General features: G+C 39.8%; 3 protein-coding genes across 3 annotated transcripts; 2 read left to right on the forward strand and 1 right to left on the reverse strand.

The window, feature by feature from the left end:
• The first annotated feature begins 1,242 nt into the window (after positions 1-1,242).
• Positions 1,243-4,964, forward strand: LOC135645944 (transcription factor UNE10-like). Its single transcript, XM_065164878.1, has 6 exons — positions 1,243-1,402; positions 1,489-2,050; positions 2,220-2,330; positions 3,464-3,529; positions 3,623-3,979; positions 4,087-4,964. Exons 1-6 carry the CDS (start codon positions 1,293-1,295, stop codon positions 4,177-4,179), a joined length of 1,299 nt encoding a protein of 432 aa, XP_065020950.1. The 5' UTR covers positions 1,243-1,292; the 3' UTR covers positions 4,180-4,964.
• A 982-nt stretch (positions 4,965-5,946) lies between these two features.
• LOC135645733 (zinc finger protein ZAT4-like) lies at positions 5,947-7,525 on the forward strand. Its single transcript, XM_065164386.1, has one exon. It carries the CDS (start codon positions 6,065-6,067, stop codon positions 7,523-7,525), a length of 1,461 nt encoding a protein of 486 aa, XP_065020458.1. The 5' UTR covers positions 5,947-6,064.
• A 579-nt stretch (positions 7,526-8,104) lies between these two features.
• LOC135644752 (acyl-acyl carrier protein thioesterase ATL3, chloroplastic-like) lies at positions 8,105-12,744 on the reverse strand. The gene is made up of 5 exons (XM_065162627.1): positions 12,501-12,744; positions 11,662-11,762; positions 9,084-9,193; positions 8,550-8,645; positions 8,105-8,467 (listed from the first exon to the last, which is right to left on the reverse strand). The coding sequence occupies exons 1-5, from the start codon at positions 12,713-12,715 to the stop codon at positions 8,351-8,353; spliced, it is 639 nt and encodes a 212-aa protein (XP_065018699.1). The 5' UTR covers positions 12,716-12,744; the 3' UTR covers positions 8,105-8,350.
• Positions 12,745-15,427: the final 2,683 nt, after the last annotated feature.

Genomic DNA, 15,427 nt, shown 5'->3' on the forward strand with positions numbered 1-15,427 from the left:
TAAGTCATGGGCAGATGCATGAAACTTATATATTATATTATATTATATATAATAACTTGTTGTCAAATTATAAAAATATCTTTATTTTTTAAAAATTTTAGTTGGCACTCTAACTTTTAAAATTTTTTGTAAGCATATTTTTTCAAACTAATGATATTATCCTTTAATTATTGTCACCTTCGTCGAACTCATCTCTATTTTTACAAATCGTACTAACTCACGTTGGATCTGTCCTTATGTGAGCCACTTATTTCGTTTTCACTTATAATATAGGCGGTTGTTAGCTTATGTCCTAACTTCCCTCTTCTTTATCCCATCAAATCTATCTCTACGTTTATAACTATAGCCTTCTCCACTTGTACTTTTATTGTTGGCCTCTTATGTTACAAGCAACAACAACTAAGGCAATGTACGAAGGGGTGAGTCTGACAAAAATTAACGAGAATTCATAAAGACAACGATGGATTCAACAAGATAGAGGGGGAGATAATTAAATCGATAAATATCTACGAAGGTAAAAATAAGTATGACAAGGATTAGTATATGAAACCGACGAGAACGAAGGTGACGATGCATTTGAAGATATAAAGGTCAAATAATTTTTTTATATAAAAATTTCTTTTCACATTAATTTTTTTTAAAACTTACCTAATTTAACTCTGTTGAAACACAAATTCAACTAATTTCAGGCAATTGGATTTGATTCGGGTGACTAACTACTTAGGTATTTGATTTAAAATCTGATTCAGGTATCTACTTATTTATTTAGATCCATCCGTTTTGATGGTGACCAAAGGTTGGAGTCAATTAGATCCAATCAAGGAGAGGAGAACCCCATGCGCACTGATTCACAAAAAGATCGAAGGCAAGAAAACACATCCCACACGCGCGCCGGACCGCAAGTCCCGAAGCAGGTTAGAAAAGCTGTGCGCATTTCGGCGTTCGCCGGAAGCGCCGGGAGCGCCTGACCACGAACCCGAACACACTATTCCCAAATAGAAGCTCAGCCAGCAGGGCCTCCTCTCCCGCGGCTGACATGTGGACACGGTGCCGTCTACGTGCCCACCATCTGTGCCCTGCGTCTGACGTCGAAGCCATATCCTCTCACCGAATCTTACCCAATCACCTTCGCGTCTCCGTAACATCACACTGCCCTTTACTGTGTTGTGATCTGCATGATACAATTGAATCCACTCGTTTGCCTTCTTCCGTTCTCTTTATATATGGTTGTGTATGTGTGTGCTCTCCCCCTCTCCAAGCGAGGAGGAGGAGGAAGAGAAGCAGCAGTAGAGATGAGCCAGCGTGTGCCGAGCTGGGACGTTGATGATCCGCCTTTCAACCCTTCCTCATCCAACCTTCCCCTTCATCGTTACCACCCTTCTGGCGCTCCTCTCGGCCGTTTGTGCGCGCTGCTTGCTCTCTTGCTCTTCGTTTTCCTTGATGTCTTCTTCTTCTGTAGGTTCATGTTGTGGGTGTTGTGGAGTTCAGGATGGGCTACGAGGTGGCGGAGCTGGCGTGGGAGAACGGGCAGCTCGCGCTGCACGGCCTCGTCCCGTCTCGAACCGGCGCCAAGCCCGGCGCCGACGCGGCCTGTAGCAAGCACCACCTCCACCACCACCCCAGCGGCACCCTGGAGTCGGTGGTGAACCAGGCCACCGGCGCCGCGGCGAGAAGCCCTGTTCTCGAGGGCTGGCTTCGTCGCTCGACTTCCGTGGCGGTCGACGCGCTCGTCCCGTGCCAGGACGACGTCGCCAGCAACCGGATCGCCGACCCGGACGCGCCGCCCTGCTGTAAGCGCGCGCGGATGGTGGGGGTGTGCTCAAGCCAGGGTAGCGCGGCGGGATCCGTGCCCGGCCGCGTCGACAGTACCACCTTCGTCACGCTAGACACGTGGAGGGAGGACGACGTCGGCCTGACCGCCACTGCCACCACTGCCACGGCCACCGACACCTCCGCCTGGCCGGAGACGGAGAACACGAGTCTGGGGAAGAGGAAGGTGCGGGCCCTGTACGACCACGTATCCATCAGCCACACGAGCTCCCAAACGAAGGTTATTCTCATGCACACATCAACGTATCATAACACCACCACCAAGAAGAAGAAGAAGAACAACTACTACTACTACTTGGATCAAAATCCTTCTTGTTTGCTTTGATTACATGAAACCTTCTCACTATTGTCGTCATTGTTTTGGCTCCTCCGGTGGCTGAATCACAAAGCCTGATAGTTTGTACGATGAAGAGGAGAAGGACACCAAAGGGGAGGTGGGGAAGCCTTCCGGCGCCACCAAAAAGAGCAGAGCCGCCGCCATCCACAACCAGTCCGAACGTGTAAGTACAAATACAATGATGATTCATTTTCCTTGGTTAACACATGTTCATGATAGCTCAAAAACATTGTAAAATAGGCAATTCTCACTTGAAATCATGAGTTAATTGAGGGATCCTTCAAACATCCGGTAAATAAAATACACTTTTACAAGATAAATTGAGGATATGACACGAGAAGCAGTTTCATGTCTTACTTGTCCCGTCAATAGTCAAATAAAAAACGAGTTGGCTTTTGGAAACGCAATAATTAGCTTTATATCACTAATAAAGTAGTAGCTTTTCCTATTGTTTCAATAGTAATCTCTAATAAATTTACAAGAGAGTTTATATCATTAATAATTGATTTCAAGAAACTTTAGAAAAATAAAAAAAAATCACTTGGATTCTAGAAATTAGTTTGTGTATTAATAATTACAACCATATGCTTATTGAGAACATGAAATATAATATAATTGACCTTTTCTTTTCCTGAGACTTTCTTTCCTTCTTATATGTTTAATTACAGACTTTTTAGTAAAAACTCCCAGACCTTAAGAAGATTGTGGTGATGGTTGAAGCACGGTAGCCAATGCAAGGAAATAGCATCAATGATAAATACTGGTCTTAAAAGATATATATTTGTTCCTATCATTTGCATAAGAGACATAAGAATTGTGGGGCTAAAATTTGATCATTTTCACTAGGGTGTCCATCACATCATCATGAGATATTAGCACAAACTCCTACCAAAACATATGTAGAGAGAGAGAGAGAGAGAGAGAGAGAGAGAGAGAGAGAGAGAGGGTCATCCTTTGGTTGGAGAACAAGTTAAGAAGTTGCAAGTCTTGGCCATGGAGGATAGAAAGCAGATGCTCAAAGAGAGGCAAAATAATACAAGCATTAGACACTACATGTGTGGCTTGCTAATCATGTGGGACATGAAGAAGAAAAGGACTATCTAATGGATGTGATCTCTACCTTCACTTAGCAAAAGGAAATGATTGTTGTCTTTTTGGTGTCTAATAAATAATTAAGGCTTATCATTGTGGGGAGATGCTTCCAATCTTGATAGAGAGAGTCCCCACGCAGTGCAGTATTATTCTTCTTCTTGTCTCCTCCTTTCATGGTGCACTGCTGCTGTTCTTTACTTGCAGAAAAGGAGGGACAGGATCAACCAGCGGATGAAGACTCTACAGAAGCTGGTGCCCAACTCCAGCAAGGTGCAAAGACTCCCTGCGTCTGGGAATCGTTCTTCCTTGTCTCCCATGAACAGTTCAGAGACATGATTAGCTTTTGCCTCTTGCATGAGGAAGACCGACAAGGCGTCGATGCTGGACGAGGTGATCGAGTACCTGAAGCAGCTGCAGGCGCAGGTGCAGATGATGAGCAGGATGAGTAGCATGATGGTGGCTGCCATGCAGCAGCTGCAGATGCCAATGGTGGCGCAGCTGCTACCCCACATGGCCCAGTTCCCGCAGCTGCCACATATGGGACTGATGGACTTTGCCTCGATAGGTCGCTCCGTCCCTCCGGTCTTGCCCCTCCTCCACCCATCGGCGTTCCTTCATCTCGCCGCCACCGGGGGCTGGGACGGAATCGGCGACCGGCGGCCCGTCGGTTCCGTCCTCCCCGACCCCTTCTCGGCTCTCCTCGCTTGTCAGATGGCACAGGTACGTGCGTCCCCGGTTCGTCATAGCTGCATGCATGCATGCATGGCAACCCTAATCTCAGCTTCGGCTGACTGACATTATCATGGTCTCCGACTGCATTCTTACAGCAACCAATGAGCTTAGACGAGTACAGTAGAATGGTCACGCTGCTTCAACACTTGTCTCAGAATCAGTCACCGGCTAATCTCAAGTCGTCGTAGGAAGTCTTAGAATTCACTGCTGGAGGTGTGAACGTTTGACCGCGTCGTGTTTGCTCTGCTCAAAGCATGAAATGAAATGATGCACGTCTTTGGAGGTCAGTGGAGTGGGTAGCAGTGATGATAGACTACCAAGATAAGACATCCTTTTCCATGGATCACAGCTCTCTACGACCACATCTCTATATGTTAATGACATCGCCCACGTCTATACTTGCTTTTCCACACTTTTTAGAGCTCCACTTGTGGACAACAGCACGATGAACTCGACTGTTGATGGAAGCAGGGAACAATACGAGAGAGACAACTCGTTCGTTCTATGGTCCTCAGAGCCGCATCAACTCAATAATGGATCTGAATTGTGTGATGTGGTGGTGACCAATGGATGTTTTTGCTCAGATTAATAGATGAGATTACTTCTCCCAGACGAATCAATTGTGTTCGTGGGATCAGCACCTGTGAGCTCGAAAATGAGACTGATGGCACGGTGCAATCTCCATTCTCCAATCACTCCAAGGGAAGAAGATGTACGAGTGGTCTTGTCGCCGAAGGAGACCGATGATATAAGAACAAAAGCATTCTTGGATCATATGGTGGGGATGGAGGTTTCTCGTCGGTACTGAGGAATGATGAAGTCTTGGCACAGCTTGATGAGGCTGAGGGTGCACTAAATGCAATGATTTACTCATCGTTTTCCTTGTACTAATCATGTATTCAATGACTACTTTCAAATTCGCATGTTTATCTTATCATTTTTATTCATAAAAAAATTATCTTTTTTTCCCTCACCTTTGGATATTTGTGATAAAAGAGTAAAATCTCTATAAAAAATGAAGTATCATTAATCGATTTGAACAAGAACCGAATCGAGTTAGAACTAAAATCGATTTTACTAATTCCAAACTGAATCGGAACTAAACTTGGATGATCAAGTTATGATTCTTGATATATATATATATATATATATATATATATATATATATATATATATATATATATATATATATATATAATTTTTGATTATCTAATTCAATTGCATATAAAGATGAATGTGATTTTGTGTGGAAGCTGTCGAATCTATGTCTCCAAAATAAAATAAAAAAATAGAATCTAAATGGTTATCTTAATGTTTATTTTGTTGGGACAATAAGAACCTCGCTACTTGTTATATAAACATTTGAACATGATTTATTATCACCAAATACTCCTAATATTAATTATAAAATTTATTTAATTCCCTATATTTATATAAATTAGTTCTATTTATACATTTGCAAATTTTTTTTGTTTTTGGCTTCATCTAGGATTAGTTACATATATAGTAATTCAAACATGTTTCAAATATTCTAATTTAGAATCTGATAGATAATTTTTTCAATTTAGTTTAGACTGATTTGATGGACAAATACCTATAAAAATCATTGATTCCAAAAACTTAGTACTTAATATAAATATTTAAAATATAAAACATGATGATATAATAATAATAATAATAATAATACATTAATTATTCAATATATTTTTAATAGAAACATATAAACGTGGATTAATTGATGGTTGGTTGTTAGGGCTACAATTTAGCTTGCAATGCCCACCGTTCACTGAGCGGGTATATGACGGTTGACCCGGAAACAGGCTTCTTCTCCTTGCACCCACTTGTCACCAACCACTACAACGCAGCTCTACTCCCCTCCCTCCACATTCAACCAACACCTCAGCTACAAACCAGGGAGCAACTTTGTTGCACCACTAGGAAGAAGAGAACTAGAGAGAGAGAGAGAGAGGAAGAGGAGAAGCTTAGTCTTGCACCATACAAACCTCTGCTTACCCCGTTCCGCCTTCAACCGCAACCATTACAAAGCCTCCACCCTTCTCTGTTCTTCTTCTGATGGCAATGGTGATGGACCAGCAACAGCCAGAGCAACAGCAGCAGCAGCAGACGTACAGGCACTATTGCCGGATATGCAAGAAGGGGTTTGGCTGCGGGCGCGCCCTCGGGGGCCACATGCGCGCTCACGGGATCGTCGACGACTACGCGGCCGACGCTGAGGATGACCCCTCCGGCTGCAGCGACTGGGATGGCAGGATGAATTCGGCGGCCGCCGGCACCAAGCGGATGTACGCGCTCCGCACCAACCCCGCCCGCCTCAGGAGCTGCCGCGTCTGCGAGAACTGCGGCAAGGAGTTCCTGTCGTGGAAGTCATTCCTCGAGCACGGCAGATGCAGCTCCGAGGAGGAGGAAGAGGAGGAGGAGGAAGAGGGCTACGAGTCTGTGCCCGCCTCGTCCAGGTCCGAGGGTGACGTCGATCTCGCGGGGTGGAGTAAGGGCAAGCGATCCCGGCGCGCGAAGGTGGTCGGGATGAGCGAAGAGGAGGACCTCGCCAGCTGCCTGATGATGCTGTCCGCCGCCCGTGTCGAGCCGGCGGCTATCGCCGAGACCGAGGAGTCGTGTGCGTCCGCGAGCAAGGAGGACGACCGGCGGCAGCAAACGGTCGCGGTCGGTGTCACGACGGAGATTCCTCAGGGTCCTGCATTCTTGCCGCCGGCGCAACCGAGCGTTCCCAGGGGGACGTTCGAGTGCAAGGCTTGCAAGAAGGTCTTCAGCTCGCACCAGGCGCTGGGGGGCCACCGGGCCAGCCACAAGAAGGTCAAAGGCTGCTTCGCCGTCAAGCACGACGGCCTCGACGAGGCCCCGCCCGACGACGAGGTGATCACCCACGAGAACGTGGCGGCCGCATCGACCTCGACGGCGATCGTGCCGTTCGATGACCCGGCTCCCCTGGCCATTACGCCGCTCAGAAAGAGGTCGAAGGTGCACGAGTGCTCCATCTGCCACCGCGTGTTCACGTCGGGGCAGGCGTTGGGCGGGCACAAGCGGTGCCACTGGATCACGTCCAGTTCGCCGGACCCCGGCCTAAAGCTCCAACCCTTACCGCACCACGCCAACCTTCCCCACCAGCTGACGCTTAGACCCATGTTCGATGAACCTCTCGATCTCAACCAGCCTGCGCGCGCCGATGAGATCGCTCGAGGGACGAGGGACATCGGGAGTCCATTACGACTCCAAATGCCTGCAGCGATCTACTTACAGGCATGGATCGATCGCCGCGACGTCGGCAGAAACAGAGCCTGTGCCACCAGCAGTGACAAGAACGACGATCACAATAACGTCCACGGCAAGGACGACAACAACACCGAGATGTCTGGTCTCAACGTGGACGACGAAGTGGACAGCAAAGTAAAGAGAGCGAAGCTGAGCGAGCTGAAGGACATCAACATGGGAGAAGACAGCTCCCCTTGGTTGCAGGTGGGGATTGGTTCGTCTGCCAACGAGAGCAGTGAAGCATGAAGAACAGGAGGAGGAGATGCAGAGTGTGTGTTGTAATAGAAGACTGTAATTACAAGAAAAAACAAAAAAAAAATCATTCACGTTCAAATATCATGTAACTCTTTTTCTCTTTATTTTCCCTCCCTCCCTCCCTAATTATCTCATGATTAAGTGCTGGAATCAAGTTTTCCTAATAAAGATGAATTCGTGCAGCAGACGGCTGGAAAGTAATCAATATAGCGAAATCATCTTTGTCTTCACTGTCACTATTTCCTAGTCTCTCTTTCTTTTCTTTGTTTCTCCTACCTTCTACTCTTCCATCTCTCTTGCACAAGGGAAAACATAATTGATATGCTACGAGATTAAAACAAATAAATCATAGTTATTGCAATTATTCCTTCCAATGGATCAACTCATACAAAATATATTTCATCAAAGTTTGGAAAAAACCAAAAAAGACCACAGCAATAAACCTTGAAGATTATCGTCAGCATCTAGACTGAAATCTCACCTTCATCATTTACCCTTTGTAAAAAAAATATACATATATATCTTCGAAACTTATAAGACACTTTCATATTTCAGCATGAATTGCAAAAATAAAATTACGATGCATAGTAGATGTTAACAATGGACTCGAAGTCTAACGACACACATCCTAGTCATCTTTTAATCACTGGGGTGTCTCTTCCGGAGAAAAAAAGACGACATTCAAAAGATTTCCTAGCTTCAACAATTTCATCCGCGATAAATGCACATGTCCGTAACAAAAGTATTACAAGCATTGGCAATTGGTTTGCTAATTTTGAATGCAGTGCACGACATGCTAACAACCTTACAGGAATATCACTCTGAATCATCCAAGGAGAACTGCAATAGTTTTGCTGACAACTCACTTGGCACCCGAATAGGACGATAGCTTCCATTGAGACAAACAACTGTTGCGGTTGCTTCCAATATGGGCTGAAGAGACACAAGATGGCAAAGAATTTATAGATGCACATTAACAAATGGTGTCAATCTAAAAAATAAGTTTATTGCATACCTGCAGATCTGGCAGCTTGTAAATGAAGTGTTCCATAATAACTCGAGCAGCCGTGATGCTCACAACCCTCACCTTTAAAACAAATTTATCCTGACTCTGATAATGCAAGAAAACCCAATGAAGACACGAACTTACAATTTGATATAGATCGACAAAATAAACTGTCAGCATGAGTTGGGAGAAAACTACTAAATTCCAGTAACTGTTTTCTTCAAGTGATGCACTTCATAAGCACCATTCTTATACAGGGTAGCCACTTGGTTTTCCAAATTGGTACTCAAAAGCCTGTCTGTGCACTTCACTTATTTAACAAATCATCTATCGATCCGGATATCTTGTCAATTAATTAGCAAAATTCCGGGAACACCAACAAATTTTATTTATTTATTTTTTGGGTTCAAAAGGTCAAACAAATTGTTTTTAACATATGAACAAGTAGGATAGAAACCCATGATGCTTCTAGAGAAGAAGCTCTGTGCTTCTTCAAGCTCTTTTAAGCATGCAATAATTTGATGAACCAGAAGCAAGACATACTCTTAATGGTGAAATATACTTCAGCCGCAAGTCAGAAAGTGCAAATGAGTTTCCAGTGCGAGCAACTGCATCCACATTAATCCCGATCTTCTTAAGTAATTCATGACGGCCTAATCGAATTCAAAAGACGGGCAGCATTAAGGAATAAGGAACTGTAGCTTGTAAATCAATAGGGGGAGACATCTCCAATTAAGAAAGAGCAGGTAAAAGTAAAGGACCATAGAATACCAAGGTCCAGGATCATCCAGTTGTATTTTTAAGAAAATATAATGCATATAACATTTTCTCTGCTTGTCAGGATGTCAGATGCATTAAGCTTCACCATAGTTGCCCAATAATTCTATTTCCCACTACCAGAAGAGAAAACTGAAAAGCAAGGTGTTCAAAAAATAGCTCCCAAGTCATTTTTGTCATTCCAACTGACATTAGTCATAACGTCTTCCCATAAGAGATATGGAACAGGGAGCTCACCTGAATACTCAAAATTGACATTTTCGGAAGGTCTTGAACAAAGTACAGCGGAGCTGCAAATTCAATTCAAATTACGGAACATCTTGTTAGTAGGCATTACTTCTTTCTTCCCATCCTTCTTTAGCTTTGTATCCATTCTTCTTGAAATAAATTATCTTCTCCCAGAATCGGCATGCATTTTCCTTTATTCACATTCTTTCTTTATTTTTGTTTCTGATAAATGAAGGATCAGGTCCTTCTTTCTTCTTTCATACACCTTGCCTGTTTCTTTCTTCCACATATTTCTGTTATCCTCAAATTCATGCTCCTTTTTCCACATCTACTTTCTACCAGCAAACACCATCCACATTCATATTCTTGCTGGCTTCTCCAGTGAAATTATCTATTAAAATTTAAATGCATCTAGTAACTAACTTATCCTAAACAACAAATTGATTCCAATGACTGATGAATCTGCCTCATGTGCATAAAATTCCATGCAAGTTTAACCTATGGTATCAAAAATATCAACATAACAAGGTATATCCATTTTAAGCCGATCTAATGTAAAATTGCACATAGAATGCACATGAAGGTATCATTCATGTGGACCATATTAAAATTCAAGTACTACAATATAGAAGTATAATTATCTAGAACGGAGAGGGGGAAAAAACCAGAAATTCACTCCTGAATTGCTACCATATCTAAGGATAAGGAGTGAGACTCATATTGATGGTAGGAAGTGGTAATAACATCTTTTGAAAAATTGTCTAATAGAAGAATGAGAACACAGGATGTAAAGAAGTATCAACCCCTAAAGAAACCAACTCTTTAGACGAACAAATTTTGGTGGTTCAAATGCTCTCTTAGATGTCCATACCAGGTTCTTAATCTGGTTCCTGCATTTGCTTCCTAGAAGAAGCCATATCATATAGAGTTTCTTACCACATTGACTCCTGCATCCACCTGCAATTTATTTAATTTTTTGTTGGTGATAAAAATAATAAAAAAGAATGATGCACTTGACTTAAATGAAATCACAGCAAGCATCAACTTCTCTCATTCTCTTTTTTTCTTTTTTAACTTCTCTCATTCTCTTTAACAAGATGTTTTCGTGAATGAATCTGGTTGACCACACTTCCACAATTCAAAAAATATTGTGTTCTATCTTTTTAATTCCAAGCAATTGCCTACACAAAAAAAGATGGACATATCTTTAGAGGATACCTTAGCCAATATCATCTCCAGCTTTTCTTTCACATACAAGCCAATAAAAGATAAAAGAAATAGAAACAAAGTTTTGTAAATGTCGACAAGTCCATGAATCAGGCAGTTAATGACATTCACAATCTGACTTTCTCTTTAAATTTTGAGTTGACCAAAGCCCACATGGTAATAATAAATACAGTTGGATTCATACAGATTTCAGTTAGATCCAAAATCTCTTAAAAGACAGACCTGGATAGATTGTCCTTTTCTAATTTTTCAGGCAATACTGAACTCTAACAATTTCATCCAAGGAAAACAGACCATGCAAGCATTTGTATTCTGTTAGAAATTTTGATTAAGGCATAAACCATGTTAATTTTTTTCTAGACATCATATTGCATAATTATGAGAAAATATACAATGGGTCTACTCATGATAGGACACTATCTACACCAAACAACACTGCAAAAGATAATTTTTTATGCTCAACAATACGTAAAAGATAATTCATTTAAAAATAATAATAAGGACTCCTGATATCAATCTTTGAAAAGACTTATCCTAGGAGATAAAGTGTTCCTCTTGTTTCCAGCCAAAAAAGCCCTCCATCACTATGCACAATAAAATGAAAATATTTCAGACATGATTTAATCCTAATTTTTTGTTGGGAATCAACATAGCTTTTACTCCTTTGCCCCCCCCCCCCAAAAAAAAAGAAACATAGCTTTTACTCGATTTGATTAGATTACCAAGTTACTAATTCAATTTCAAAATCAAACAGAAGCAGACTATTAATTGAAAAATGCATCATGGGAAAACCATCAAGTTTTATTGAACCATTCAACCACATATAATAAGGCATAAATTGAATCCAATTCTACTAATCATAGTGCATAGATCTTGAAATAAATATTACCATGCTGACAATAGTTTGCATAGACAGCATTATTAACAACTCCAAACTGATCGACTTCATAATCTCTGACGTTAAGCTCAACTTCGAAAAATTTTTGCGTCCTATATTGAGAGGAAGACAATTAGAACAAATTAAGTGGGCAAGAAAGTAAATGACACAGAAAATTGATAAGGAGATAACACCTTCGAAATTCCAGCAAAGTTCCAAATACCTAAAATTTAACCAACAAAAAACTCAAGAAGTAGTTTTCCAACTTGCAAGCAGTGCAATGCACTTACTTCACAGGCAATCTTCCTTATTTAGGGGAAGATGGGAGCTAAATTATCTAAAAGACTCATAAGGAAATGGAAAAAACAAATCAGATATAAAAATATTATAATTAATTACGATACAGCAGTATCGATGCCAATTACTTCCGTTCCGAAGAATAAAGGTCAAGATCATGCCTGTGAAGTAAGTGAGGAAACCAGAGAAGATAAATTTCCGATAGAAAGGGAATTGAAACAGTAGATTCAGGCAACGGCACTAAACATTACAAAAGAACACTCGCAAACATAGAACCCACCAAACTAGTAATCTCTTTTGAGCAAGACCCACCAAAAAGGTAATCATCGTGACTACAAGAAATCCTCACTTTCTTTCTTCCCTCGGAACAATTTCTCTTTTAGCTAGTCAAAACATGTTATCATTTTAATTCCTAACATAATGTGGGTTCAAGAATGAACCCTTGACGACAATTGTCACGAATTCCATTTCCTTATGCTAACTAAATATACCTCCTTTTCCTCAAGTTAAATCAGATCAGAAACAAGAGAGGACAAGCAAGCATCTTAAAGAACCTAATGTCACTGACTGAACCAGGCGCCTCGGTTCTCCTCGCTGCGACGGGGCGGACGCACCGTCCGCCGCAGCGGCGCAGTACGGGCCCTCTGTGAGTTCCGCGCTGCATAAGGTGGATGGAGAGCGCAGCTCTGACGGCGGAGAGGCGAGTGGCGCTCGACGGAGAGAATGGGACGCGGGCGTCATGTACGAGGCTGTGGGAGCGGAGCTGCATCGCCTTTGCTTAGCTACTAGGGATGCGCCTGTGCGTTGGAATCTACGTCGGAATGGTTCGAATGTTTGCTGAGATTTATATTTCGAAAGTTAATTATTATTTGACTACTGATATATTTAATATTTATCTAGAAATAAATATATATTTATTTAAATTAATAAGTAAAAAAATAAATATATATATATTTAATATTACAAAAAATTTCATTTGATCCAGATATATATAATAAATAAATAAAAATATAATCATGTAAATAAAATTAAATAATATTTAAGATAAATAAAAAAAATTACTATATAGAAGATATAAAGGATACTTTGGGAAGAATGTCATCTTGTAATAAAATTTTATTTTATTAAATCGAGATATTTTAATTAAAAAATTATTAGTGTCCTACAAATGCTAAAAAAACTAATAAGACCATAAGATATTTTTTTAGTATTTAAGCATTTTCAATACAATATTTAAATTAAATATAATTTAAAAAAAATCAAACACTAATATTTTGTTTGATATTATGATTGTCTTTAGTTTAATAGTGTCGATCAGAATAATAAGAATCACATGTTATGACCATTATAGGATGACATGATTAAGATATCAGATTAGATTATAAATCAATTTCATCGAGAGTCCTCATATGGATTCAAGTAGCATATTGTAAGATGTTGTTTGGAAATAAAAATTATATTTTTCTATGTAATCATTATGATCAATTTTAAGATATCTTGTAAGCAATGAATGTGTTTTAGTTAGTATGCGTAAGAATTGGATGGGTTGACCACATTGAAACGTATTGATTGACTTGATCTACTATCTACTGTTGTCATAGTTTTTATTGTCTTGATGCTTCTTCTTCCTCTTTAAAGTGGTGGGGGAAGCCTGCTTCACATTAGCTTACAAGTTAGAATTGCTCCTCGTCCTTCTTTATCTTCATGGTATGGTTGGTGGTTGGAGGATGATTGATCCATTGACACCATCACACTTCCCTTAGCCTTAAAGAAAATATGTTGAATTCTAAAGCATACATTGTAGTATGCTTACAATAAGGTTAGCATCAAGGTAACATTGATACCACCGAACTCCCAAATAAATATTATAAGATAATACCACGAATTCAACATAATCTCAATAGACTAGATCTTTCAATGAATTCGAGGGAGCTAAAGTAGTCTTACTCCCATTGCATCAATGTATGTGCAAAAATAATGATTTAACAAGTAAGACGTCAATAAATTTGAGTAATTATAAATTTAAACTCAGGTGGAATGAAGTGCCAATATGATATAGGTCTTGAAGATTTATATGGTAATTAGAGTTAAAGGAGATAACCTCTTATGGGATAACCTTCCTTACCATAACAATATTGGCTTCCTCAATAGAGAAAATTAAGGTAGTATGAAACAAAAGAGGGGTAGAACTGGAGATTAATCAACTTGAGAAATGAGATGAGAAGGTAGAAGATAGGGCAATATCTCATACCTTTTGTAAAGGGGTTCAAAAGGTTATTGAAAATTCTAAAACTTGAAGGTTAGAAAATTCAACTATTCTATGTGCACATAACAAATGCTAGAACCCATCCTAATGAGAGAAAAATCAATCGTTAGGAATTATGATTCTAGATCATACATTATAACTAAGGTAATCATTGATGGTTATACTTGTAAAGAATTGAAACAACACATGACTTATCACACAAGCAAATCTAAATGATGATGAAAATTTACACATGTGACTTACATAATAATAATTATATATATAATATTCATTAATAATATCATCGAGTCTAACTTTAAACATTATTTGAGGATAACACAATCGAGTCAGTCATAAAGTATTTTCTAACAATAATATTACTAAATCTGATTATGAAATATCATTCGATGATGCCCATAAAATATAATCTAACGTTTCATCTAATAAATCTTATTATAAGTGTCTTCGTATATGATGTGGCCAAATTTGATTATAAAATACTATCTAGTGACGATACGATCAAATCTAACTATAAAGTTTGAAACATTATTTAACAACCTATATAGAGTTTGGTTATAAAGCAGCCCTTGATAATAGTGGGATTGAATCTGACCATAAAACATTATTTGTGACAATGTGATCAAATTTCGTTATGAAGCATTTTTCGATAATGATGTAATCAAATCTATCCATAAAGCATCTCCCAATAATGACACGATCGAATTTTGCTTTGAAATGTTTATTGATAATGATATAATCAAATCGGGTCATGGAGTATTATCCGATGATGATAATATGAACCTGACCATTAAGCATCTCTTGATAATGATGTAGCTAAACTCGACTATAAAATATCATTCGATAATAATATGATTGAATTTGATCATGAAATATCCTCGAACAATAATGTGATCGAATATAATTCAGACGTCGAAGCCCACCCTAACTTTAAGTGTATTCATATTAGAGGACATGTTCATATTGCTTATCAAGCATGATATCCCCATCATGCATTAAAATATAATATGGAAAGGTGATAAAGGAGACCAATACATGCGCAACTTAATAATATTGTGGGTTTAATACTTAATCAATATCGATAAATATGTCTATTCATCCCAATGCTTAATTGAATGTTTTTTAACATTAGCTTAAGCTATTTCGACAAATGTCTTCACAACTAAATAATAATCACTGATTCAAAGTAAAGATAGCATGGATTAACTCCCCACTACA

This window comes from Musa acuminata, chromosome BXJ3-8 (genome assembly GCF_036884655.1).
Source record: "Musa acuminata AAA Group cultivar baxijiao chromosome BXJ3-8, Cavendish_Baxijiao_AAA, whole genome shotgun sequence".
NCBI lineage: Eukaryota > Viridiplantae > Streptophyta > Magnoliopsida > Zingiberales > Musaceae > Musa > Musa acuminata.

Bases quoted from the DNA above. Each gene is read 5' to 3' on its own strand.
- LOC135645944 (XM_065164878.1), top strand. From the start codon at position 1,293: ATGAGCCAGCGTGTGCCGAGCTGGGACGTTGATGATCCGCCTTTCAAC. The intron at 2,331-3,463 runs GTAAGTACAAAT...CTTTACTTGCAG, and splicing joins TCCACAACCAGTCCGAACGT to AAAAGGAGGGACAGGATCAA. The intron at 3,530-3,622 runs GTGCAAAGACTC...TGCATGAGGAAG, and splicing joins TGGTGCCCAACTCCAGCAAG to ACCGACAAGGCGTCGATGCT.
- LOC135645733 (XM_065164386.1), top strand. From the start codon at position 6,065: ATGGCAATGGTGATGGACCAGCAACAGCCAGAGCAACAGCAGCAGCAG.
- LOC135644752 (XM_065162627.1), bottom strand. From the start codon at position 12,715: ATGCAGCTCCGCTCCCACAGCCTCGTACATGACGCCCGCGTCCCATTC. The intron at 9,194-11,661 runs GTAATATTTATT...GAATTCGATTAG, and splicing joins TGCAAACTATTGTCAGCATG to GCCGTCATGAATTACTTAAG. The intron at 8,468-8,549 runs GTATGCAATAAA...GTGTCTCTTCAG, and splicing joins ACAAGCTGCCAGATCTGCAG to CCCATATTGGAAGCAACCGC.